At 42.0% G+C, this 24,530-nt stretch overlaps 1 protein-coding gene and 1 non-coding gene across 2 annotated transcripts; both read right to left on the minus strand.

The window, feature by feature from the left end:
* Positions 1–5,478: 5,478 nt before the first annotated feature.
* Positions 5,479–23,117, minus strand: PPP1R8 (protein phosphatase 1 regulatory subunit 8). Its single transcript, XM_073615536.1, has 7 exons — positions 22,969–23,117; positions 19,471–19,531; positions 12,837–12,990; positions 9,425–9,642; positions 8,069–8,213; positions 6,523–6,587; positions 5,479–6,389 (listed from the first exon to the last, which is right to left on the minus strand). Exons 1-7 carry the CDS (start codon positions 23,016–23,018, stop codon positions 6,048–6,050), a joined length of 1,035 nt encoding a protein of 344 aa, XP_073471637.1. The 5' UTR covers positions 23,019–23,117; the 3' UTR covers positions 5,479–6,047.
* LOC141130752 (small Cajal body-specific RNA 1) lies at positions 17,411–17,563 on the minus strand. The gene has a single exon (XR_012242514.1).
* Positions 23,118–24,530: the final 1,413 nt, after the last annotated feature.

Genomic DNA, 24,530 nt, shown 5'->3' on the forward strand with positions numbered 1-24,530 from the left:
AACCGCAGACGCACATACAGTGGATATACAAAGTCTACACACCCCTGTTAACCACTTCCCAACCGGCGCACGCCGATGTACATCGGCAGAATGGCACGGCTGGGCAAATGGGCGTACCTGTAAGTCCCATTTGAATTTCCCGCTGCTCCATTGTGTGCGTGCCTGCCGGGAGCTCCGTGAATCGGGTTGCGGGTGCCGCGGACTCAATCGCCGCGGGGATACCCGCGATCGCCTCATGGAGAGGATGAACGGGGAGATGCTGATGTAAACAAGCATCTCCCCATTCTGCCTAGGGACAGTGTCACTGATCTCTGCTCCCTGTCATCGGGAGCAGAGATCAGTGATGTGTCACAGCTAGCCCAATCCCCCCTACAGTTAGAACACATTCCTAGTACTGACTTAACCCCTCCCCGCCCCCTAGTGGCTAACCCCTTCACTGCCAGTGTCATTTACACAGGAATCAGTGCATTTTTATAGCACTGATTGCTGTATAAATGACAATGGTCCCAAAAACGTGTCAAAAATGTCCGATGTGTCCGCCGTAATGTCGCAGTCACAATAAAAATCGCTGATCGCCGCCATTACTAGTAAAAAAAATTAATAAAAATGCCATAAAACTATCCCCTATTTTGTAAACGCTATAACTTTTGCGCAAACCAATCAATAATCGCTTATTGCGATTTTTTTTTTACCAAAAATATGTAGAAGAATATGTATCGGCCTAAACTGAGGAAAAAAAATGTTTTTTTAATTATTTTTTGGGGATATTTATTATAGCAAAAAGTAAAAAATAATGCGTTTTTTTCAAAATTGTCGCTATTTTTTTGTTTATAGCGCAAAAAATAAAAAGCACAGAGGTGATCAAATACCACCAAAAGAAAGCTCTATTTGTGGGGAAAAAGGATGTCAATTTTGTTTGGGAGCCACGTCGCACAACCGCGCAATTGTCAGTTAAAGCGACGCAGTGCCGAATTACAAAAAGTGCTCTGGTCAGGAAGGGGGTAATTCTTCCGGGGCTGAAGTGGTTAAAATGACAGGTTTCTGTGATGTAAAAAAATGAGACAAAGATAAATAATTTCAGAACTTTTTACACCTTAAGCCCAGGTTCACACTGGGCTGCGGGAATGAAGCTGTGTGAGTTCAGCTGAACTCAAACAATTTCACTCCCGCTTGTCAGTCCCTATTTCGCCCGCGATTACAGAGAAATCTGTGCAGGTTTCTGCACAGATGTCAATGTAAATCGCGGGCCGAAATTGCAAAAAAGTAGTACAGAAACTACTTTTTGAAATTGGTGCAGCGCATATGCGGAGTCACACCCGATTAGGATGGTGCCATTGCCGGCAAACGCCACCAATTTGACATGTCAAATCGCACCAGTGTGAACCAGGGCTTAGGCTGGGCACATACCATCACAAATTCGATGCGGTTTTTCCACATCGAATTCGTAATAGCAGGAGATTTTGATCAGCTCCCTATAGAGCCGGTTCACATATCTCTGCAGCGGGTCCGGTGTGTTTTGCACAAAAACGCTGTGTGTCTCTTGGTTTGTTTCATGTCCGAATTCAGCCCAAAATTCGGGCTGAAATCAGACCTGAAACATTGAACCAGGACGCACTGGACCCTTGCTGTGAGCTGGATGCGGCGATGGTTTGAACCCAGCCTTAATGTGACTTATAGATTGTACAACTCAATTGAAAAAAAAACTGAAATCTTTTTGGGGGTAAAAAAAAATGTGGTTGCATAAGTGTGCACACCCTTTTATAACTGGGGATGTAGCTGTGTTCAGAATTAAGCAATTAAGAATTAAGCAATCACATTCAAGCTCATGTTAAATAGGAGTCAGTACACACCTTCCATCATTTAAAGTGCCTCTGATTAACCCCAAATAAAGTTCAGCTGTTCTAGTAGGTCTTTCCTGACTTTCTTAGTCACATCCTACAGCAAAATCCATGGTCCGCAGAAAGCTTCCAAAGCATCAGAGGGATCTCATTGTTAAAAGGTATCAGTCAGGAGAAGGGTACAAAACAATTTCCAAGGCATTAGTAATACCATGGAACACAGTGAAGACAGTCATCATCAGGTGGAGAAAATATGGCACAACAATGATATTACCAAGAACTGGACGTCCCTCCAAAATTGTTTAAAAAAAAGACGAGAAGAAAACAGGTCAGGGAGGCTGCCAAGAGGCCTACAGCAACATTAACAACTTCAGCCCCGGAAGGATTTACCCCCTTAACGACCAGGCCATTTTTTGCGATACGTAGTTCTTCGCTTTAACTGACAATTGCGCAGTCGTGCAACATTGTACCCAAACAAAATTAATGTCCTTTTTCCCCCCCACAAATATAGCTTTCTTTGGTGGTGTTTGATCACCTTTGTGGTTTTTATTTTTTGCGCTATAAATAAAAAAAGGCTGACAATTTTGAAAAAAAATATATATTTTTTTTTACTTTTTGTTATAATAAATATCCAAAAAAAAAAAAAATAAATAAATTTCTTCATCAGTTTAGGCCCATATGTATTCTTCTACATATTTTTGGTAAAAAATAAATTTTAAAAAATCCACAATAAGCGTATATTGTTTGGTTAAAAGTTTTAGCGTCTACAAAATAGGGCATTTTTATTTATTTTTTTATTAGTAATGACGCTGATCAGCGATTTTTAGCAGGATTGCAGCAGACAGATCGGACACTTTTTTTGGGACCAGTGACATTATTACAGTGATCAGAGCTAAAAATATCCACTGATCACTGTATAAATGACACTGGCAGGGAAGGGGTTAACACTAGGGGTTAAGTGTTCCCCTAGGGAGGTGTTTCTAACTGTGGGGGGAGTGAACTGACTGGGAGTACAGAGAGATCGCTGTTCCTGATCACTAGGCACAGACAATCTCTCTACTCCTCTGTCAGAACAGGGATCTGCTTTGTTTACACTGGCAGATCCCCGTTCTGGCCCCCTGTGGAGCGATGGAGGGTGGCCAGCAAACAACACAGCCGCCGGCCACGCGCGCCTGCTATAGCCATTACACAAAGCGCCATACCGGTACGGTGATTCGCGCAATAGAGCCGCCCTGCCGCATTACATCTGCGGGGCTATCCGGCAAGTGGTTAAAGGAGCTGAAGGAATATCTGGCAAGTACTGGCTGTGTGGTACAATCTCCCGTATTCTTCATATGTCTGGGCTATGGGGTAGAGTGGCAAAACGGAAGATTTTTCTTACGAAGAAAAACATCCCGGCTAAAATTTGCAAAAACACATCTGAAGTCTCCCAAAAGCATGTGGGAAAATGTGTTATGGTCTGATGAAACCAAGGTTGAACTTTTTCGCCATAATTCCAAGATATTGAAACACTTCACATCACCAAAAGAACACCATACCCACAGTGAAGCATGGTGGTGGCCGTATCATGCTTTTGGGCTGTTTTTCTTCAGCTGAAACAGGGGCCTTAGTCAAGGTAGAGGGAATTATGAACAGTTCCAAATACCAGTCAATATTGGCACAAAATCTTCAGGCTTCTGCTAGAAAGCTGAATATGAAGAGGAACTTCATCTTTCAACATGACAACGACCCAAAGCATACATCCAAATCAACAAAGGTATGGCTTCACCAGAAGATTAAAAAGGTTTGGAATGGCCCAGCCAGAGACCAGACCTGAATGCGATTGAAAATCTGCAGGGTGATCTAAAGAGGGCTGTGCACAGGTGATAGGGTGGATTGGATTTAAATCAGTAGTAAAAAAAGGCTTGATATAAATAATAATTTTTAAAGAGAAACGGTCATCTCTGACCCGGTATTAACTCACCAACAGTCCCATTCACTTTAATGGGACAGCTGGTGATGCGGCAGTGACACAAGGTGAGGGACATGGCAGCAGCAGGGGAGTGGATGCCCGCTAACCATGTTGGATCTGAAATGACAGATGCTCTTTAAATGTAAGGACTTAATCTTGCTGGTAGTTAGAATCTTTAATATTTGCAAACAAAATGAAGGTTTCCTATTTATAATAATAAGCTGTCAGGTTAGTAAAACAGCGATATATGAACCAATTCAATCATACAGTTTGTAGTGTACATAGCTTTGCAAAACAATGGGATAAAGGAATATTCCAGAACTTTGTTTTATCTCATGGTTACTGTGAAATTGTATGAGTGCATCAATGCAGTGCATGTTATCTCAGCTTGCAGAGCTTGGATTCATTGAATGAGTTTACCAAAAATTTAAATATTGCAGAATATACAGCCTCATGCTACATAACTAAACTCCATTTTATCCTGAAAAAACTAAATTTTTTATGTATCTTTAGATAGATTTTTTTACTTCGAAAGCATTTTATTAAACTTAATTTGATCAAAATAAAAAAAAAAATCATTGATTTTTATCCACCCAGACAGGAGATGCCCTCTCAATCTGACAGATTTGTATTGTTTTTGCAAAGAAGAGTGGGAAAATATTGCCAAGTCAAGACTGTGATAAAAATCAAAAGGTGCTTCAACAAAGTATTAGTGTAAGGGTGTGCACACTTATGCAACCATATTATTTTTTTTTTCTTTATTTTTACTTCCCTCCACCTAAAAGATTTCAGTTTGTAGGTCACATTAAAAGGTGGAAAAAGTTCTGAAATGATTTATCTTTGTCTCATTTTTTTTTTTTTTTACATCACAGAAACCGAAACCATCACAGAAACCTGACATTTTAACAGGGGTGTGTAGACTTTTTATATCCACTGTATGGGAACCTGGCCTGAATCTTCAACCTGCATTCTTATTTAGGGTTACCAAAGGAATGAATTACAGATCAGCCTGACCACTAGGCAATTACAGAATATTTAGAAAGATAGCTCAAACAATGGCAGTCTCCACTTCTCTCATGACAGCCTCAATTTTCCTCTTGTGAGTTACCTATAGCAATCATGGAGATAAATTAAAGGATACATTCACCTTTGAAAACTTAGTACATGTGCCATCCATTTTTTAGGGCGAAACTTGTAACATGTTTCCTCTCTTGCAAACAGCGCCTGCTCCTCTGCCTCTAGTGACCTTTCCCCACCACTTGCTGTCATTCATTCACATAGTTCTGTGAATAGGAAATAAGTATGGACAGCCGTTGTAGCTATCGGCTTGTAGTTCTCAATAAACTACGACGGTGCCATCAATCGCTCAGGTAGTTTGTGGTCTCTTCATGTCAGTATGCATGCATCTGGCCTTACGAACAGACAGATACATTGACAAGTCTGTAGGAGTCCTGCATGGCCCTGCAAAATGCACATTTTTTTTACCTGCAAAATAATGTGCATTTATTTATTTTTAAAACTTATCCTTTTACTTCATTTTGTCTTTTGTTAACTTCTGGACATTAACCACATAGAATTACCAACTTGTGACAAAGGAGCAATCTGCAAGTGTCAGTTTTTTCCACTCAATTAAAATGTGTTTTTAAAAAAAAAGAAAATATTTTTACGTGGGCAAAACTCAAGAAGGCATTTAAAAGGAATATATACAGTGTATTAAACACTAAAATATAACAAAACCAGGACATTAGTAAATTTCATTTTACATAGCTGTAAAATCACTTAACATATACAAAAATCCATAATCAATGTACAGACGCATATAGGTCTCCATTTCCCAGAAAGAAGAAAATATGTACACGTTCATTCCTTCTTTGGTGGAAGAATTCTCTGCAGTTTTACTCCGGCTTGGCTTCTTTTAGACTCCCAGTCCACATGGCTCTTGCCTAGGTGCTGAACAATACAGAGTGGAGCGATCTTTAGAAGTGTCAATATACTCCCTGATCTACAGTGTAACAGATTCATTATTAGAAGGACATACTGCGTGCTCATTTCAAGCAGAGTGTTTGTTGTGACAGGTATGCTTAAATATCTAAAAGAGAAAAAAAAAAAAAAAAAAAAAAAAACCTATCCTACTTTCTGCCTGCACTGCAATTGCAAAACGATATGACCGTTCTGAATTCTGTTACAATGAAAATATCCACTGGTTTTAAAAGTTCCTCTGTATAGTTTCTATTCCAAAACAGTTTACTTTAGGTCTTTTAAATAAGAGGGGTAGGCTTTTTCCCAGGCCAAGCTTCCTTTGCATATTTCTTCTTCTTGGGCTCATTGACAGCCTCTGCAACAAAGCTTGATGCAGTAGGAGCAACTGTGATAGGGGCAGTTGTAGGGGTGGTTGGAGTAAGATCAACTTCTGGTGCCAAGTTAGGGAAAAGCATGCCACCAATTAGCGCTGTGCCATGGCTGCCAGGCGCCTGTCCTCCTCCTTCAGAATGGGCAGGAGGAAGTCCAACGTACAAGCCCCCAGAAAATGGAAAGTTTTGTACACGCCGACCAACAGAATCTTCCAGGCTGAGAGATCCAGGATTTTCGGTTTTTCTTTTCTGCAGGGAAAAAAAAAAAAAAAAAAAAAAAGAAGAAGTAGTACAATACTGCTGTGTCTATTTTTTTTTCCAACCTACAAAAAAGGTGTCCAATATACTGCATGTACAATAAAGGTGGAAAATGAAAATTTACCTTGACTGGAACGACAGCTGTCTGTACCATGTTTCTGAAACGTCCAACTGAAGGGTCTACATCCTCTGTTGGGTGAAGATATAAAAAAAATTAAAAAAAAAAAAAAAAAAAGTGGTATGCCTAGTAGTTACTCTGTGGAAATAGGTTAATAGTTACATTTTCAATCAATGTGAAGCATCTCTTCCTTTGGTTGAAGGGATGTCATTAAAGTACCTTGAAAGGGTCAGCAGACTTCCGGAGCAATAGGCTGTTGACTCTTGCCAAAGATTAGCAGTCAATCTAGCATCCAACTCCAATCTAGCACCCTTATATCACCAATGTAAGAGTTGGTATGTTTTTAATGTGCCACCCCCATCAAGTACAATTTTGGAAACATCTCTTGGAACACAACTACTGATTATTTCTTTTAGGTCTTGTTCACACAGGGCATACAATATCATATGCCTATGCAGGGCTGCGTTTACCTGGAGAGGGGTTCTGTGAATCCCCGTGTAGGCAGTCCCATTGATGCCCATTGGAAAACCGCTGCATGGACACAGCCGCTGTGTTGCAAAGCTACATCCGTGTGGGTGCATGTCCCCCAACTCACCCTGCGTGAATTCGGGGGCATGCACCCATGTCATATCGGGACACATCACTGTGTCACAATAGACATCAAAGGGATTGCCTGCACAAAAGACCTGTGCAGCCCCGCACAGGCGTAGGCTTGTGTAAATGAGGCCTTTTACAGGGGATATGTAATTGTCAAAATATTAGGACTGATTTAGAATAATGTACAGGAGCACTTGTTTTAAGTAACAGAGGCATTTCTGATTAGTTTACTATGCCTTGTGAATGAGCATTGCTTTAAAAGATCAAGTCAAAATTTTCAACTGACATTACATTTTTGTAGATAACCACATTAATAAATGAACCTCTTCTGCTAGGGTGGAGTTTCAATAATTATTACTGACTGAAATTACACTTACAAAGGCCAAAACACAGATACAAAACATAAAAATGGAGCCATTTTACCTGCCATAAAATTTGATATTCTGAGATTTACACAACCATTTCAGGAAGCACAGGTAAGTTTATGACACCAACTGCAGTTCAAGAATACAGCAATGTCATATATCCCGGCTAAATGGATAGTATAAGGATCAGCAGCAGACTGATGAGGTCACCTTGGTCCACTATGCTCCTTCCTCCCACCAGCATGTTTATTATCACCATATTTGCATGAAGCATATCTGATGATCCCTACTGCCTGAGGTAACTATCTAGTATAAATAAGATATTTGCAGTCACTACTTAGCACAGACCTAATGACACATTCATGTATGGGGCCTGTCTGAGGTAGTGGGGAGAGGTGCTTGGGTGCCCCACCAATTACTATTGGGGTCACTAGACTTTGGCAAGACAGGATAAACTTCCATTCTGGAATGATTTCTGATAATACACATAGCTGCATTAATACAGTATTCTTTCTCAAAAAAATATATAATTGCCTCTCAAACAATGCACCATAGCTGAGCAAATAATAACCAAAATCTACGTATATTACCTGGATTTATAATTTCATCATCCTCACTGAAGGCAACGCGATAAATCCTCTTCTTCCTTCGTGATCGCTGGATGTCCAAGTTGCCTTCTTCAATAGTGAGTGTTGATATTCTCTTGTTGTGGGCAGTGTTAAATTCTGTTAAATTCTATAAGGATGGATAATACAGTTAAGTAAACTGCCAGAATAATAAGCAAAGAGTTTAGTAAACAGTCAGAACTATGACTAGCAAAAGGGTACACAGAACTGCTCAACTTCTTTTTAAATCAGATATCTGCTTTTGCAAAAAATAAAAAGAAATTAAAAAAAAAAAAAAAAAAAAAAAAAGAAGGGAGAGAGAATATGTATGTATGTATGTATGTATGTATGTATGTATGTACACATACGCCCTGCTTTGACAAGGTAAAAGTGTCCGCACACATTAGAACCAGTTTGTGTAGTTTAAATTTCTGACTCCTATAAACTGTTGAAAAGTGGACTCTAGCCAACTGTTATGCATTACGTTTCAGGGAGCTTTAACTTTCTAGCCCAGCGCCAGCATCTCTTTAAAGCTTTTTTTTTTTTTTTGTAGGTTAACAAAGGATCCTGTTCCCTTAAAGCATGTTATACAGCACAGTGCTTGTGCTCTGTCATTTGGCTCCCTGCAACACCTGGCTGATCCTGCCTGGCTAAACCCTCCCCCTGTATGCTGACTCCGATATATTAAGGCTGCTGAGCCCTGACACCGTGGTCAGCATATGTGCCTTCGTCAGCCGCAGCCTGCTATCTGTCTCCTGTTCCCCCCCTGCTGCTTTCATATTTAATATTAAAAGCTCCCATCCCCTCTGTATTATAACAATAAGTTCCCCTGTGTCTGTGTTATTTTTATGAATATGCTTAGCTGTACCGATAACAGTGTCATTATGCGATCATGTAACTTCTCGGCTCTGTGTCTCCTTTCCGGCTGACGCCAGTGGCAGTGCTAGGCCCCACCCACTGGATCTGTGAGCCGGGCAGGGGAGAGGAGGCACCAAAGCGCAGGAAGTCCCTTATCAGTACAGATACACATATTTATTATATAACACAGACACTTATTGTTCTAATACAGAGGGGATGGGAGCATTTTATAGAAGTAGCTTTACAACCACTTTAACGGGGCTATTAAGTGACTGGTGGTCACACGAGCAGAAGCCAGTAGCCCCAGGATACGAATCATTGCTCGAGTCCAACAGCTCAGTGACTGTGCTCCCCACTGAATGCGCTTTCAGCACAGAAACCCCTGCCACCCAATAAAAGATAAGTGCAGCAAGTGGGCATTAAAGCCCTCCCTCTTTGTGCTGCATGCATTACCTACGCAGCAAGGGGTTAATGACCACTTACATCAAGCTCGGTTTCCTCTTCTGGAAGGCCTAAGAGACCTTTCAGTTCATCATCATCCCCAGTTTTATCATCCCCTTTCAAGGCAGATGGAAGGGTCTGAGGTTTCTCTCGAAGGGTGTACATTCTCGTTGAGGCTCCAAAAGAAACGGTGGAGTCGATGGGGATCTGTTGTGGTTTGTGAGGCTCCAACCGGATATGTCCAAGAAAAGTGCCATGGGCTGTAGACAAAATAAAAAATGTTTTCCCAATTTAAATGGAATGTATTGCCAAAATACACAAATTAAAAAAGATTGGTCCAATACAAATAATGTGTTAACATTTTGAAAAACCTTGCTTGCACTCATATGTACAGTTTGATAAAACTGCTTCACCATTTTTCACAATGTAAGCGTAGCAGTTGTCCAAGCTACTGAAAACAAGTTGTGGGTGCCAATTTACTTTTTTCCAGCATTTCAAGTTGCAGTAGAAAAGACTGGAGGCCACGTGCCATACTCCCATGATAAAAATTGTTTTGATACAGTGATTATGCTCTACCCTTACTGTGTATTAAGCATTTCTAATTCAGCAGTGAATATGCGACTTTAAATGCTGTGATAAAAAATGTGCAAATATGCCACTTGGGGGAGGCTTCAGGCTGATCCTTATGAGTGGAGTGGTTATCCCGTAGATGAACCAAAGGCGTACATATAGCTTACTTATGGTGAGTGGCCAATTTAAAAGGTGGTGGTGCCGTCACAAATTGGTGGAACATAGATGTGTTGAGTCACGAATGAGGGTTTGATGTCACAGCAAACAGTTGAGCAATACTGAAGATGTTCACTGGGCCTTTAATACTTTAAATCTATTTTTGTATCTTTTCCATTTATTCGTTTTTGATTTGCTTGGGTGGTTGATTTTTGGGACGTATGATTTGCTTGGCATTGTACCACTGAACAGGTTTATGGGAAGTACTTTGATGCAATTTTGGTATCACATAATTTAAAGTCGCATATTCGCAAATTTTTTATCACAGAATTTAAAGTCACATATTCACTGCTGAATTAGAAATGCTTAATACACAGTAAATTTAGCGCAGATATTACTTTTAACTGCAGCAAACGTAATTTTCTCTACCCACCTGGGTTCCTCTCTGACTATGAACTTAATTGTACAAGGGAGAAGGAGACTAAATGGAGATATCAGAGAGACTTTGGGGGGTGGGGATACAAGCAAGTGGTTTGTAGGTAGATTTTAAAACAGACAAGTTGTTTGCATCAACTAACAAGACATGAGCAAGGCGTATTTGTATAAAATCCCTATCCTTACCTCAAACTCTACAATTAAGCTGAAAGTCAAGTGAAGCACATTAGCAGGACAGCATAATTGATGGATCTAAAAAGTTTTTTTTTTTGGTAGCTTGGCACGCAGTATTTATCATTTTCCTAAACTAAAATAGTAAAGAACTAGTGCGCAAAACCACACTCACAGAGATCATGGACAATGGTACCAAAATTAGAGCAGCTGCCAACATAAGAGGTGTCCTCACCCACCCTGATGAACAACGTAATAATGGTAAAAGTATGTGGCGCTAATCTAAGTGTACCACTCACAATGATGAACAAAGATTCAAAGTAGCAAAAAGCTCAGTACTACCTTTACTATACAATGCACGTGTTGCCTATGAACGATAAAGCAACCAATAAACACTTGCAAAGGGTCAATATGAACCAGTGTGCATGTTGTATTCACATGAGCACTGTACTACAGTAAATACTCCTATCTTCACTCGTGGAGGAGCAGAAAAACTATACTAGAGTGTTGGATGCTAGTGGTCATTCATGATAAAATTATAGATAAATTATCCAATGTGCATATTGTTCCTAAAACTCACTATGTGAAAATGTGATCACAAATTTAAAATGAGTATTGATGGTGAAAAAATGTTACGTTAAATAAATAGCAATTCATAAAATAAATAATCCAATGTGCATAATAATCCACAACAATAAGTTATCAAGTGCAAAACAAAGTGACACTCGTGAAAAATACATGCATATAGAAATGCGATTCTAAAAAAATGGTTCCAAAATTCAACACTCCTCCCACCTAAAAAAAATGAATTATAAAATTGAAAAATTGTAAAAAATAATATACATTAAAAAAAGACTGACATATATTGTGATCAAGTCCAAATAAGTTGCTTCATGCAGTGCGACTCTTGATATCCATACAAATAGTCAATAGAAACGTGCCAATAAGGTGACTTTGTGCTGAATTCATTCACTTCAAAAATGATGCGACACACAAGTGTTAAGATTTTCACATAGTGAGTTTTAGGAACAATATGCACATTGAATAATTTATCTATAATTTAATCATGAATGACCACTAGCATCCAACACTCTAGTATAGTTTTTCTGCTCCTCCACGAGTGAAGATAGGAGTATTTACTGTAGTACAGTGCTCATGTGAATACAACATGCACACTGGTTCATATTGACCCTTTGCAAGTGTTTATTGGTTGCTTTATCGTTCATAGGCAACACGTGCATTGTATAGTAAAGGTAGTACTGAGCTTTTTGCTACTTTGAATCTTTGTCCATCATTGTGAGTGGTACACTTAGATTAGCGCCACATACTTTTACCATTATTACGTTATTTATCATTTTCCACTGCAACTTAGCAACATCTGTCAACAAGCAGAGGGAGAGTCTGCAATTTAGGACAGGGATAGAAACAGCGACTTTGAACACGGGGCTGTGTATATTTCAACATACTCATTTACAAAATTGAAACTGTTGACAAGAATTGAAAGTTAGCCTGTTGCAGCCTGTGTGACAAATATGCGCTGAAGCAAATGGGTGGTTTTTAATGCTCACATGCCATATGCGTCTCCCTGGGAGGCTCATGTTTCTGTGCCAAGAACACTCACTGCATGTGCCCAGCACAGGGACCGAGCTGCTAGACAGCTTTTGGTCTGTACTACCAACCAGTACTCAGCAGCAATGGCTCCCAATCATATGACCACTACAACAACCAATCACAGTGTTCACGTGACTGTCGATCCTTCCCAACTTTTTAAAGTTAGTTATCACTAGTAAACAAAATTGGCATCAAATGTGAATTTCTTGGTAAATATAGATGATAAACTGCAGCAAATTATAATCTGTTCTACACTCAAAACACAGATTGGAAACCTGTCATCCCTGCAAGAAAAATTCTTCATTTAGTACAGGTTTACTTATAATCATCATTCTCCCATCCACCCTTGCAGAAACGATTCAACACAAAAGAAAGATCAGAATTCATTTATCACGTTACATTAATAAAAGTGGGTTGCACAAGAGAATAAATGGACAAAAAGTACACTTGTGTGCATGACTGGTGTTAGGGGTATGGGTCACAATTACAAATCGGTAACAACTAGACTTACTGCTGTTGAGATCCATAAGAAAGACCCTCTTCAAATGCTTGTGGTAGACTAGGGCTGCATGAACTCTGGAGCAAGATTGATGATCGATTGTGAAGTCGCACATATCAGGATTTCTCCCAAACAAGTAGTATTTCTTTTCATCGATGATCAGCTTCTGCAAAACAGAAGATTTAAAACAGAATTTTCTATCATACAACAAAAGCAAAAGCTTTGACATAAGCTCCAAATAGGTTGCATGACAGAAGATGTAGATTTGTCCAGAGCTCTTCACTATGCATGTAGGGATATTGCACATGAGTAGCTGAGCACCTGGGCAGAGGTAAGATGCTAGAAATTATGCTCACAGATATTCCATTTAATATACTATTGTTCAGCAGATTAAAAGACTTAACTGAGAATTAGTATATAGCAGTATTCTTGAGAAACATAAACAGGGCTCTTACTTGACGTTATGCACACCCAGAAGCTCAGACAGTTTTTCAGGCATGGTAATTGATCTAACATTGAGGCTGATGAGTCAAACACTGCACATTTTGATTTAATATTAAACATTCAGATCTTTGTATAAACTTTATATCTTAACCGTATAGTACAAGACACAGGAATTGATTGTTAGGCCAGGTTATAGGCCAGGTTATACGCCACTACCTTCAGGTGATTGGACACTGGTAAAAGCTCTAACCATATAACCCCACCAACTCCATGAGGTTTGTTTTTTTTTTTGCTAGTGTCCTTAGGTGATGAACCTCTTCTCCTGTTGAAGAACATTTCTTCTATTTTTCACTAGATTTCTATTACTCCGTCGACAGACAACTTCTCTCAGTAACTGCTTATTGACTTATCGTACACGAGATGTTTCTGGATCGCTTACCCCCAGTGTATACCTTGGAAACCGTACAAAGGACCCCACAGAAGTGGTTCCAGCCTGGCCTATATTTGCAATGGGCACTGAATTCTGCTTTAGGTGCTCACCTGGACGTGGTGCAATGAGAATAGTAAGCAGCAGAGTGCAGTCTATTTCTATGGCACCAAGACCCTTTAGACCCCCTTGGGGGGGGGGGGGTCCGGTTCAAGGCTGATCCTTGGACATGACCAGCAATGTGGGCAAGACAGGGTTTACTTGTATCTTTACATGCTGGTTCCTGGCCATGCATGTCTTGTAGGATCATACACTTGGAACTGTAGCACATACAACGTAACATCCTTTTATCCTACAAGACACGCTGTAGTGATAAGGACGCAGTTTTGAAGGCACAGGGTGGGGTAATCTACACTTCCCCCCACCCCAATTACTGTCTCGCATAATTTGGCCTTGTAGGTAACATTATTGATTAGATTTTCCTCATTAAATATGGCATTTTTTTCACACTTCCCTAGAGACACAGTGATAAGACTCCCAACTGGGTACTTCTGGGTGCAATTTTCTGCTGATTGGTTTCCATCTCACCTGTTGCCTAATACCTCAGCAGTACAGCCTCGTTCAGGGAATTCAGATATCACCTAGGATTATTGCTATTCTTTCATCCTGGGTATGCTGAACCCCTTCAGTCTGCATCCATTCTGTGAGTACCCCACTAGAAAGATCCTCACTTAGCAAAGGCAGATGGGAGCTGAAATAAATGTGACAAATAGTGAGGATTCTACTGCAGGTCCTGAGGAAACCAAGTTCCTCATAGGTTGATAGCTGTTCTCTTGTTCCTTCAGGAAAAGTGCCTTTTGTGCATGCCCTTTGAAGGCGAGCTCCTCTTTGGAAAATCCTTTGAGGAATTGAGGTAGTTATGGAGGGAAGGGGGCTCCTACCCCACTGTTTAGAATAACACCTATTGATTGCTCCTCCTCCTACATAATGTGTATAATCTGTTTGTCCTCTCCAGGCATCCTTCTCTACTGCAGACTTATCCTTTCGTGGCATAAGCCTACTGGACCTGCTCAGAAGCTTTCTTCACAATAAAGGTTCATCCCCATCCCCTGGAAGCCCTTCATTTTACGGTCTTATACCTTGCAGCTTTAAAGTCACAGGGGGCGATCATCTTTCCCCTTTAGGAAGAATGACAAGGACTTTCCAAATCATGTCCCCTTGTCTGTTTAGGATATGTCCCATCATGGCATTAAAACATCTGTCCCAATTACTGCAGTAGCTAGGCTTCTGTCTGGTGTTCTGTAGACCTGCCGCTATCTCTCTCAAATTAGTTTTTTTCTAGCTTTAATATCAAAACGCAGCATGATGGGTTATACTCCCTATTAAAACATCAATATAGTCCTTGCATTGCTGAAAAAAAAATCAAACAAACACTCAGTGGTGCCCTTTTATTACACCCTAAACATTTATATCCTAGGGTTTCTCGGGAAACTTTTTACTACAAGGCTTCTGAGCCTAATTCTTTGAAGTACATACCTCTCCTGCATACTACTTGGGCTCCTCCCCTAACCTTGTAGCATCTTGGGTACCTGGGTCTAATCTAGACATACTGTAAATTTTATGCATGTTCTCCCTTCATTCTACCATTTTTGTCTGCGCCTAGTCCCAGGGTTAGGTACTCTCTTAATAGCATTACTCGTTTGCCCCTCTATGGGATTTTCTCTCAGCTTCTGCTGACAGACTCCTTCAAGGTAGCCCGTGCCCAGTTTTTTCCCCACTCTGGGTCGCTATAGGGCTCTCCTCCTCACTACAGGGGAGGCTAGCTCCACTACCTTGAGCCACTCCTTACGGCCATAACACATATCCCCTTAGCTTACAACCCTCAAATTTTTACTCAGAGCATGGATATATCCTTCCCTCCATATATCAGGGTTGCAGATTACCAAGTTGCCCATTATATGGGCTATGCAGCCACTCTGCTCTTGCCATTGAAAAAAACCTGACCTTTTGGACTGGTTGATTTTCATTCGCTGGCTTAGTAATGGAAAAGGTTACATTGTCCCTATTCTCAGTGTCTCCCTTCTGCATTTTTTTCCCCTGTCCACATGTGGCCTGTAGGTGCCCCGTCAATTGCCTGCCTCTTTTCCCAGAAATCTTCAAGTCTATGACTGCTCTACAGGATTTTGCCCAGAGATATCCCTGCATCTCAAACTCACTGATCTTTACTAGTTATGCACATTCCTCTAGGTTTGGTGACCCTTTTTCCTTGTTGTATGCTGATCGCTCCCCGCATACTCTGCAATCTATCACGTGAGGCAATTCTCACCTAGGGTGATGGTGGGGAACTTAATCTATAATATATTCCTCATTCCTATACTGTAACTTCTGTTTGGAGTTGCCAAACCTAGCCCTTAGTACTCTGTAGGTATTGTTTTGGCCTTGTAGGTCCTCTTTCTAAAACCTTGGCTCTCGCACTCTTTGCATGAAGTTGTTCTTCTCTCACCTGCTGTGACATGTGTCCCCCGGTGCTTGCTTCTTGGGGTTACTCTCCTAAAAAGGGCCATTATACAAATGAAGCGGTCTTCTCTCCACTGTCCCTGGCAGCCTTAGTCCTTCCTTGGCTCCCCCATTACCTTAATGGCAGCCCCCTATTTCTTTTCTGCTAAATAGCGACAAAGCATCCTGGAAGTTGGTCCTTGCTTTCTTGAGGCTCCACCTATTGTCTTTTGCGGGAATTTTATTTTCACTCTTTTTTGTCCTGCATTTTGCCTTATGGGTAGGGTCAGGACTGTCATCTATGGCTACCTGCAAATTCTTCCCTTGAGTATTGATCCCTCTTGTTTTCCCCACAGGGTGGTTCCTCTATGGGCTTCCTACCTCCTCCATCTGTTGATGGTTATTTCGCCTTTTTTTTCCAAGTGCTTCTGTTCTCGGGGAACGAGTGCCTCCTTATCTACCCGACTCTATTCTCTCTGATGCATCAGGGTTTTTGGGCTTTTTTTTTTTTAGCCTGAAGCATCTGTTTGTGATCCACTGCTCACATTTTTAAAACTGCTTATGCTAGATAGCTGTCTGGGCCTCTGCAGACATGTGCTTTGACTGCAAGGTGTTTCTGTCATGAGCTATCTGTACAGTACATGAAACACATCCCTCCCCACTTTCCCCTCACCTCCTGCTTGCTAAAAACCTGAAGCTTCAGGTTACAGTGGGCAGGTTACATGGATACACTGGGGACAGTCCCAGCAAAGCTATTGCCAGCATCCAATTAACTGAAGGCAGCAGCATATAAGTCATGGTCTAAGAATCAATTGCTGTGTCCTCTACTCCAAAATTTGGAATTTATAGGCATTTTAAAAATCCCTTGAGGCTCTTCAGCTTGGCCCAAACAAGCTAGTTAGAGTGACAGTAAAAAGGTGGAGTAGATCAGCTGTAAGAAGACTGTATACAGCAGGACAAGACAAAAAGACATACAGACGCACTTAAAGACAAAATAAAAACAATTTTCTAAAACATAGATTCTCATTCCGCAATACATAAATTCTTAACTTACACCCAGCAAAAGAGAACATGTACATCAAAGGAGCATGCTACCACTTTTGAAGGAAATGCTGTATTAGAAGCACAATTATAGTACAAAACTGAAACAGAAATACTTGTTCTCAATAAAGGGTTCATAATACAGCCCAGAAGCAGTTTTATTTTGCATGTTATAAAATAATGTACAATAAGTTATAACCCAGAGCGTCACTACACACACTGAGCTTAAATTCTTATGGACATTAATTTAGCACTCTTTGGACCCAGATATCATGAGTTACACACTAGAAAAGAACTAGAGCATAGATATCTTGGTTAGTATCGAGTGCGGAACATTTTACTCTGCATTTCTAAACCAGATACATACCAATGCAATTCCACATCCTACTTCAGCTTCTACAGCTTCTTTACATTACCTAAATTGGTTGAAATATATAGGGGTTGGACAAAATTACAGAAACACCAGGTAAAAGAATGAAATTGTTACCCAATATGGTGTTGAATCACCTTTGGCATCCAAGACGGCCTGAATTCTTGGATGGTGGCTAATGAAATCCGATACGACTCTTCATGCAAAAATCGTTCCAGTTCTCGCAGAGATGCCGGATGCGGAAAACGGGCCCAAACCTTGTACTCCAAATTTGACAATAGTGGCTTTAAGATATTGAGGTCCGCCAACTGCGGCGCCCAGGGAAGGTGTGAGACTTCGTCTGCATGCTCTTCAAACCACAAATTGACATCAGTTGTGTGATTCGAAACATTATGGTCAATGGCACTGTCTTCGGGAAACAATGTCTGCACCATGGCGTGCACATGTTCGGCCGCAATTTGTACATAGTCGCTTGCAGTTACTACACATTTCAAGGTGGCAATGGGACCAGCAGAACACCAAGATATGGCTGCCCAAACCATGATGGAGCCTCCACCATGCTTTACCTTTGGAACAAGACATTCCTGGTCATAAGCTTGGGACGGTGTTCGCTAAACGTAAACACATCCAGGGGTTTGGAACGGTGTGAAGCATGGTTCATCGGACCAGATTACAGTCTTCCATTGATCGATAGTCCACGATTTATGAGTGTTGCACAACTCTCTCCTCTTCTGAGCATTAATATTGGTCACTAGTGGTTTGGCAATTGCAGCTCGCACGTGAATGTTTTGCTTATGGAGTTCCCTCTGCACAGTTTTTGTAAACACGGGCTTTGGAAGACTGAGTTTGAGCTCTGCAGTCACTTTTGCAGCAGTTTTCATATTCCGGGTCACAATCCTGTGCAATGTCTTCTTGTCTCTTTCAGTCAGTTAACCACGCTTATCAGACGACATTTTCCCAGAAACTGCATAGGCAGCCATAAGCTTCGATCCTGTACCTCGCAACACCACAAATAAATTGGCAACTTCAGTCACAGAGGCACCAGCTAAAAGGGCGCCAACAATTTGCCATCTTTGGAACTCTGTAAACTCAAGACTCTATTACTAGCAGCTCATGCAGTGAATGACCAAAGTGAGGCTTCCCACCTGTTAGCTGGGTGTCTCATCACACAGCAGAAGCAAAAGAGTGTTACATCACTTCTGCTTTCAACACCAAACATGTCATCACTTTCACACCTGCAAATCATGTAGCGTTTCCATATTTTTGTCCAACCCCTGAATGTAGAGCAGCAAAGGTAGCAATCGCTCAGGTTGCTGTGATACTACTATAGCTAAGCTTTGGAAACAATAATCCAATCCACATACAGAACTTTTTCAAAATGAACCTTGTTTAAACAAACTTGCAGCAAAGAGAAAAAAAAAGCAAAACACAGCAAACAGCAGCCTAGTAAGATTTACCAGATTTTACAGTATTTGTACAGGCCTCCTTTAAATTAATTTGAATTGTATCTACACTACAGTAGATCAGCGGCAATCTGCATGCTTCAATCAGTCGTAAGCCTGCCATACATGACTTGAATTTCTGCTATGTACCACCTAGCATCATTTAAAAACTGAAGGAGCCAGGTGGAAAATAGTCAGCTGAATAATGACCGCATCCAATCAGATGCAGTCACTGTTCAGATATTCAGACTGTTGCAGGTGCTGGCTGTCTGAATACAATAGCTGTCAGTGGAGATTCCTTCATCCATGCTGTTTAGCATAGGTAGAGGAATCCATTAAATTTCCCTCCATTAGCGTGTGTACTAATGAGAGAAAGCTTGGCATGCATGGCTAGCCTTAGCAGGGGCTTATACAAGATTTCCTTACCTCTATAAGTTTATCTCCTTTCACAACATCGAGATGCAAGCCAGGAGGGGGTTTCCCTGCCCTATAAAGTGGGAGAAGGAGAAATAATGATGTCACCAAGAAATGTGAAAAAAAAAAAAATAGTGCTAGCATATAACCCATTTTCAGAAAAAAAAATAAAGGAACAGGGGTTGATTAGCTAAACAAATTGAGACAGCTCACTTAATTACTAACAAATTCCAAACAGCATCAACCCTAGGAATTGAGTTGTAGCTCAATAGACTCACTAAGCATCAAATGGCCCCTAAACTTCTGTATTATTTTGTCATACATTTACAACAGAACATTTCTGCAAGTCTAGTAAAACCACAGGTTAATCAGTCATGACCAATACCAGGTTTGTTTGCTTGAAGAAAATGCTTGAAGGGCAGGAGTTCCCAAACTCGAAATAATTCCAGTTCACTATTTTCCAGACTTTAGGTGAGCTACACGGAGGCCAGTTAAAGTAAAAAATGCCCTGCCATTAGTTGTCAGTAAATGTCTCAGGCTCAGAAATCAGTGAGGGAATGCCCCAGGGTTGATGGTCAGTAGGGGGAGGGGGGGGGGAGGGGGGGGGGACACTGTAGTTGGTGGGCGAAGGTAAAGCATCATCCCAATCGTTGGGGCCAGTGGGAGGGGGTATAGCATCCCATTGTGTCATAGGGTGGAACAGTGACCCAAGAGCCCCATAAAGACAAGCAAATGGTCACAGTTTGGGTATCATTGCTTTGAGGGCTAGCGGCAAAATAATGCTCAAGGAAGCAGGACAACAGTGGACAAGAGTGTTAGTCCACATTGCAGCTTTAGCTCTGCTTATCCAAGTGGCTTCCTGGGTGCCTCTAACATATATAAAAACACACACACAAGCTTTGTCTATACATAGCCAGGCATTGTGAAATCTCTTTTAACCAGTTAGCGACCGCCTGCAATGTACTGCGCATGGACAGCCGCTGTAGGCAAAGCAAAGTAGCCATACATCTCTGCCTACTTCCCAGTTTAGGGTGCATGCATGCACACCCCCTGGCCAGCAACCGCTGTGATGGCACACAGCGGGAGCCTGTCAGCAAGTCCTGGCCAATGATTCATGACGATTGGCTGTGTGCCATCACAGCCCAGAGCTCTGTGTTGGTAAACAACACAGAGCTCTGTATAGATGGAGTGATCAGTTTTTCATTTACAGAAAATTTAAAATGCTTTGCAAAACTCTTCTCTGAAACAGAGATCTCTTAAAAAAAGCAGCACACATTAGACGTACTCAAGCACATATTTAAAGGAGAAGTAAAGCCAAAGCTCATTTGGCTGTACTTCTCCTGTGGCTCGCAGGAGTGCAGTTTGTTTTGCACTCCTATGACACGTTTTCAGTAGACAACGGGCTGAAGTCCGCTATTTGCTGATGTCACAGAGCCGGTCCAGGCTCGGGCAAGATGGAGACAATGGAACCGGGATCCGCCCATATGCCAGGACTGGCACCCAGTTCAGGCTCTCAGCGAGCCGCTGAGAGCCTGAGCTAGCCCCTCCTGCTCCCTCCACAGCCCAGCGCTCCAGTGAGTGGGGGGGGGGGGGCGCAGCAGCTCTCTGCTCAAGAAGCTGTAAGAATCGAGCGATCCGCGATGTTAGATCAATCGGTTCTCAGTCTTACAGGCACCAGGGGACCGATGCTGCCCACAGCAAGGCAAGTATGATCCTGGAAAAAAACATAACCCCATATTTCTCTTTTAACCCCTTGATCACCCTAGATGTTAACCCCTTCCTAGCCAGTGTCATTAGTACAGTGATAGTATATATTATTACTGTATTAACGTCACTGGCAGTTAGTCAGATCCCCCCAACATCATCTAGTGCCAGATTGTCAGCCATTCACAGAAAGCGATGTACTCTAGCAACTACTACAAAGCTTCCTCTGACTGGCTGAGTCAGAGAGGCAGGCAGATGATGTTACAACCTCTGAGGAGGAAGGAATAAGAGGAAGCTTTGTATTCCTTGCTAGAATACATCGCTTACTATGAATGGTCGAGCAACACTCAGACTATTGTGATCCGTGTATAAGACAGGAAGTACCGCCTTGAATACGAAAGCCAGTGCAGTATGTAGCCTCAGCTAAATACAGTTTAGACAACACATCCAGCGGCCTCAGGATGTTAGGGAGAGACAGCTTTGCCCAAACTATATAAAAAGTGCAACAAAAGCTGGAGTGCAGCTTTAAAGTCCCCAATTGGGAGCCTAGTCCCTCAATGCCACTGGTTCCTGTGCAAGGGAATGTTGATTCTGTGCTGCCATGTCCCACCTGCCCCAGACTGACTGATGACGCTGTCTTCTCTCTCCTGAGAGGACTTAACTGGCAGCCATCCAATTGAATGTGTCCACAGTTCAAATAGTGGACACTCAAAAGAGGACCCTTACTTTTATTAGTTCCCCTAGGACTAGGTGAACAGAAGAGAAGACTTGGGCTGGCATGTCATGTGACCACAGCAATGAGTTAGTCGAGGCTGGAAGGGATGGATGGGGAGTCATTTTTATCCAAGAGTGTGTGCAAAGAAAATCCCGCTGACACAAGCCATTAGGATTTAGCTGTGACCAGGTCACTAGGTATGCATTAAAGTGTTACTAAACCCAGGACCCTGCATTCACTATATCTGGTATCCCACAGTACACAGAAATGCAATTATTTCATTAAATATAAACTGCTAAATACCTTCTCTTCAGCAGTTCAGTCTTGTGACTTCGATCAGTGTCTGGTTAAAGCTTGTAGAAGGAGTTTTCATTATACTTTGACTGTCCTATGAAGCTGCATGACCCCTGACCCTCTGGACAGTGCTGATTGGCCCTGTGTTGATCACATGCACCCTCCAAAGGGGGGAAAAAATGAAAAACTCTAGCAATACACCAAACTGAGTATGTGCAGAGTGCCTCCAAGGCTCTGTACTATCAGGAGATGGATTGGGCACAGTGGAAGGGGAGGATCAGAGAAGACAGGATCAAACAGTCTTTTTATACAAAGCAAGTAACCCCTTATGTTCCACTGTGAGGATAACAAGCATGCTTTGCTGCATATACAGACTATTTTACTGTTGTGGGTTACACTTTAAAGCTTGTATGATCTCTGCCTGGTTGCCAGATGTCTGTTTCTGTGTGATTACTACATGCAGACACACAGCACTGATCTAGAGCGATGTAATGTGCAAATAAGAAATATTTCAATGGCTCTGACTGAACACAGCGCTTGCTTGCAGAGCACCTGGAGCTGCATGCTACCTCATGGCTCCTAGGTGTGTCCTCATATACACAGATGGAGACACGAATTCTCTGCACATCTCCCCAGATGGACAACAGTCCCCAAACACTCTGCCACACCTCCCCTTCATTACCGATTTACCGCTCCTTATCCATTACTGTTTCCGCTCCATTCACCCCCTAGTCTCTCCCCGCACGTCAGCAGGCCCACAGCTCTGTGCATCTCCTCCATACACCCCCTCCACTCACCAGCTCGGACATTCAAACAGAGGTTTGCTAGAGTTCGGATTCGCCGCCATCTTTGCTCTCACTCCTCCTCCTAAAGCATTCTGGGAAACCAGCTGCCCACTTCCGGCGCCCGTTCTGCGCAAGCGCACTACGTATCCCAGCGTTGAAGGCTGAGTTCCCCATTGCTAGGCGACGTTCGGAGACTTCCGCTTTTGTCACAAGCTATTAGAATCCATGGCTGTTGGGAGATTGTGTTGCAAATGAGGATCAGGGACGTGTACCATTGTAGGGAAAGCGCCGAGAGCCAGTGATTTTATAACTACAACAAATGCTGCCTCCCATAGGCTTTTCTAATAGAAGTAAATGTTAGTAAATCGTTTCTGGCTAATCCTGTGGGAAAAAATGGAGGCTGACATTGCTAACCCATAGCGCCCACCTAGGATTACCACCTTTTCTTCAAGTCAAACCCAAACACTTTAGCAGCACACAGAAATTATTTTATAGTATAAACTATACATATAATATGCAATGAAATAACATTCCTAATCATATGAAGTTAATCACAAGAGTTCCCCCCCCTTACTTCAGAGTCCGCAGAGTTCCCCTTTTACTTCAGAGTCCGCAGAGTTCCCCTTTTACATGTGAATCTGCAGAGTCCCCCTTTTACATGTGAATCTGCAGAGTCCCCCTTTTACATCTGAATCCACAGTGTCCCCTTTTTACATCAGAGTCCGCAGGGTTCCCCTTTTACATGTGAATCCACAGAGTCCCCCTTTTACATCTGAATCCACAGAGTCCCCCTTTTACATCTGAATCCACAGAGTCCCCCTTTTACATCTGAATCCACAGAGTCCCCCTTTTACATGTGAATCTGCAGAGTCCCCCTTTTACATCTGAATCCGCAGTGTCCCCCTTTTACATCAGAGTCCGCAGAGTTCCCCTTTTACATGTGAATCCACATAGTCCCCCTTTTACATCTGAATCCGCAGAGTCCCCTTTTTACATCAGAGTCCACAGAGTCCCCCTTTTACATATGAATCCGCAGAGTTCCCCTTTTACATATGAATCCGCAGAGTTCCCCTTTTACATCAGACTCCACAGAGTCACCCTTTGACTTCAGAGTCCACAGAGTTCCCCTTTTACATCTGAATCCACAGAGTCTCCCTTTTACTTCAGAGTCAGCAGAGTTCCCCTTTTACATCTGAATCCGCAAAGTCCCCCTTTTACATCAGAGTCCACAGAGTCCCCCTTTTACATGTGAATCTGCAGAGTTCCCCTTTTACATCTGAATCCGCAAAGTCCCCCTTTTACATCAGATTCCGCAGAGTTCCCCTTTTACATCTGAATCTGCAGAGTTCCCCTTTTACATCAGATTCCGCAGAGTTCCCCTTTTACATCAGAGTCCACAGAGTCCCCCTTTTACATGTGAATCCGCAGAGTTCCCCTTTTATATCTGAACCTGCAAAGTCCCCCTTTTACATCAGATTCCGCAGGGTTCCCCTTTTACATCAGAGTCCGCAGAGTCCCCCTTTTACATGTGAATCTGCAGAGTTCCCCTTTTACATCAGACTCCGCATAGTCCC

This window comes from Aquarana catesbeiana, linkage group LG02 (assembly GCF_042186555.1).
Source record: "Aquarana catesbeiana isolate 2022-GZ linkage group LG02, ASM4218655v1, whole genome shotgun sequence".
NCBI lineage: Eukaryota > Metazoa > Chordata > Amphibia > Anura > Ranidae > Aquarana > Aquarana catesbeiana.

What these genes read in the sequence shown, in the direction of transcription:
- PPP1R8 (XM_073615536.1), bottom strand. Translation starts at nt 23,018, where the DNA reads ATGGCGGCGAATCCGAACTCTAGCAAACCTCTGTTTGAATGTCCGAGC. An exon ending in CTGTTTGAATGTCCGAGCTG is followed by an intron (nt 19,532 to 22,968) that starts GTGAGTGGAGGG and finishes CCCACTTTATAG; the next exon opens with GGCAGGGAAACCCCCTCCTG. An exon ending in CAGCTGTCGTTCCAGTCAAG is followed by an intron (nt 6,390 to 6,522) that starts GTAAATTTTCAT and finishes TTTTCCCTGCAG; the next exon opens with AAAAGAAAAACCGAAAATCC.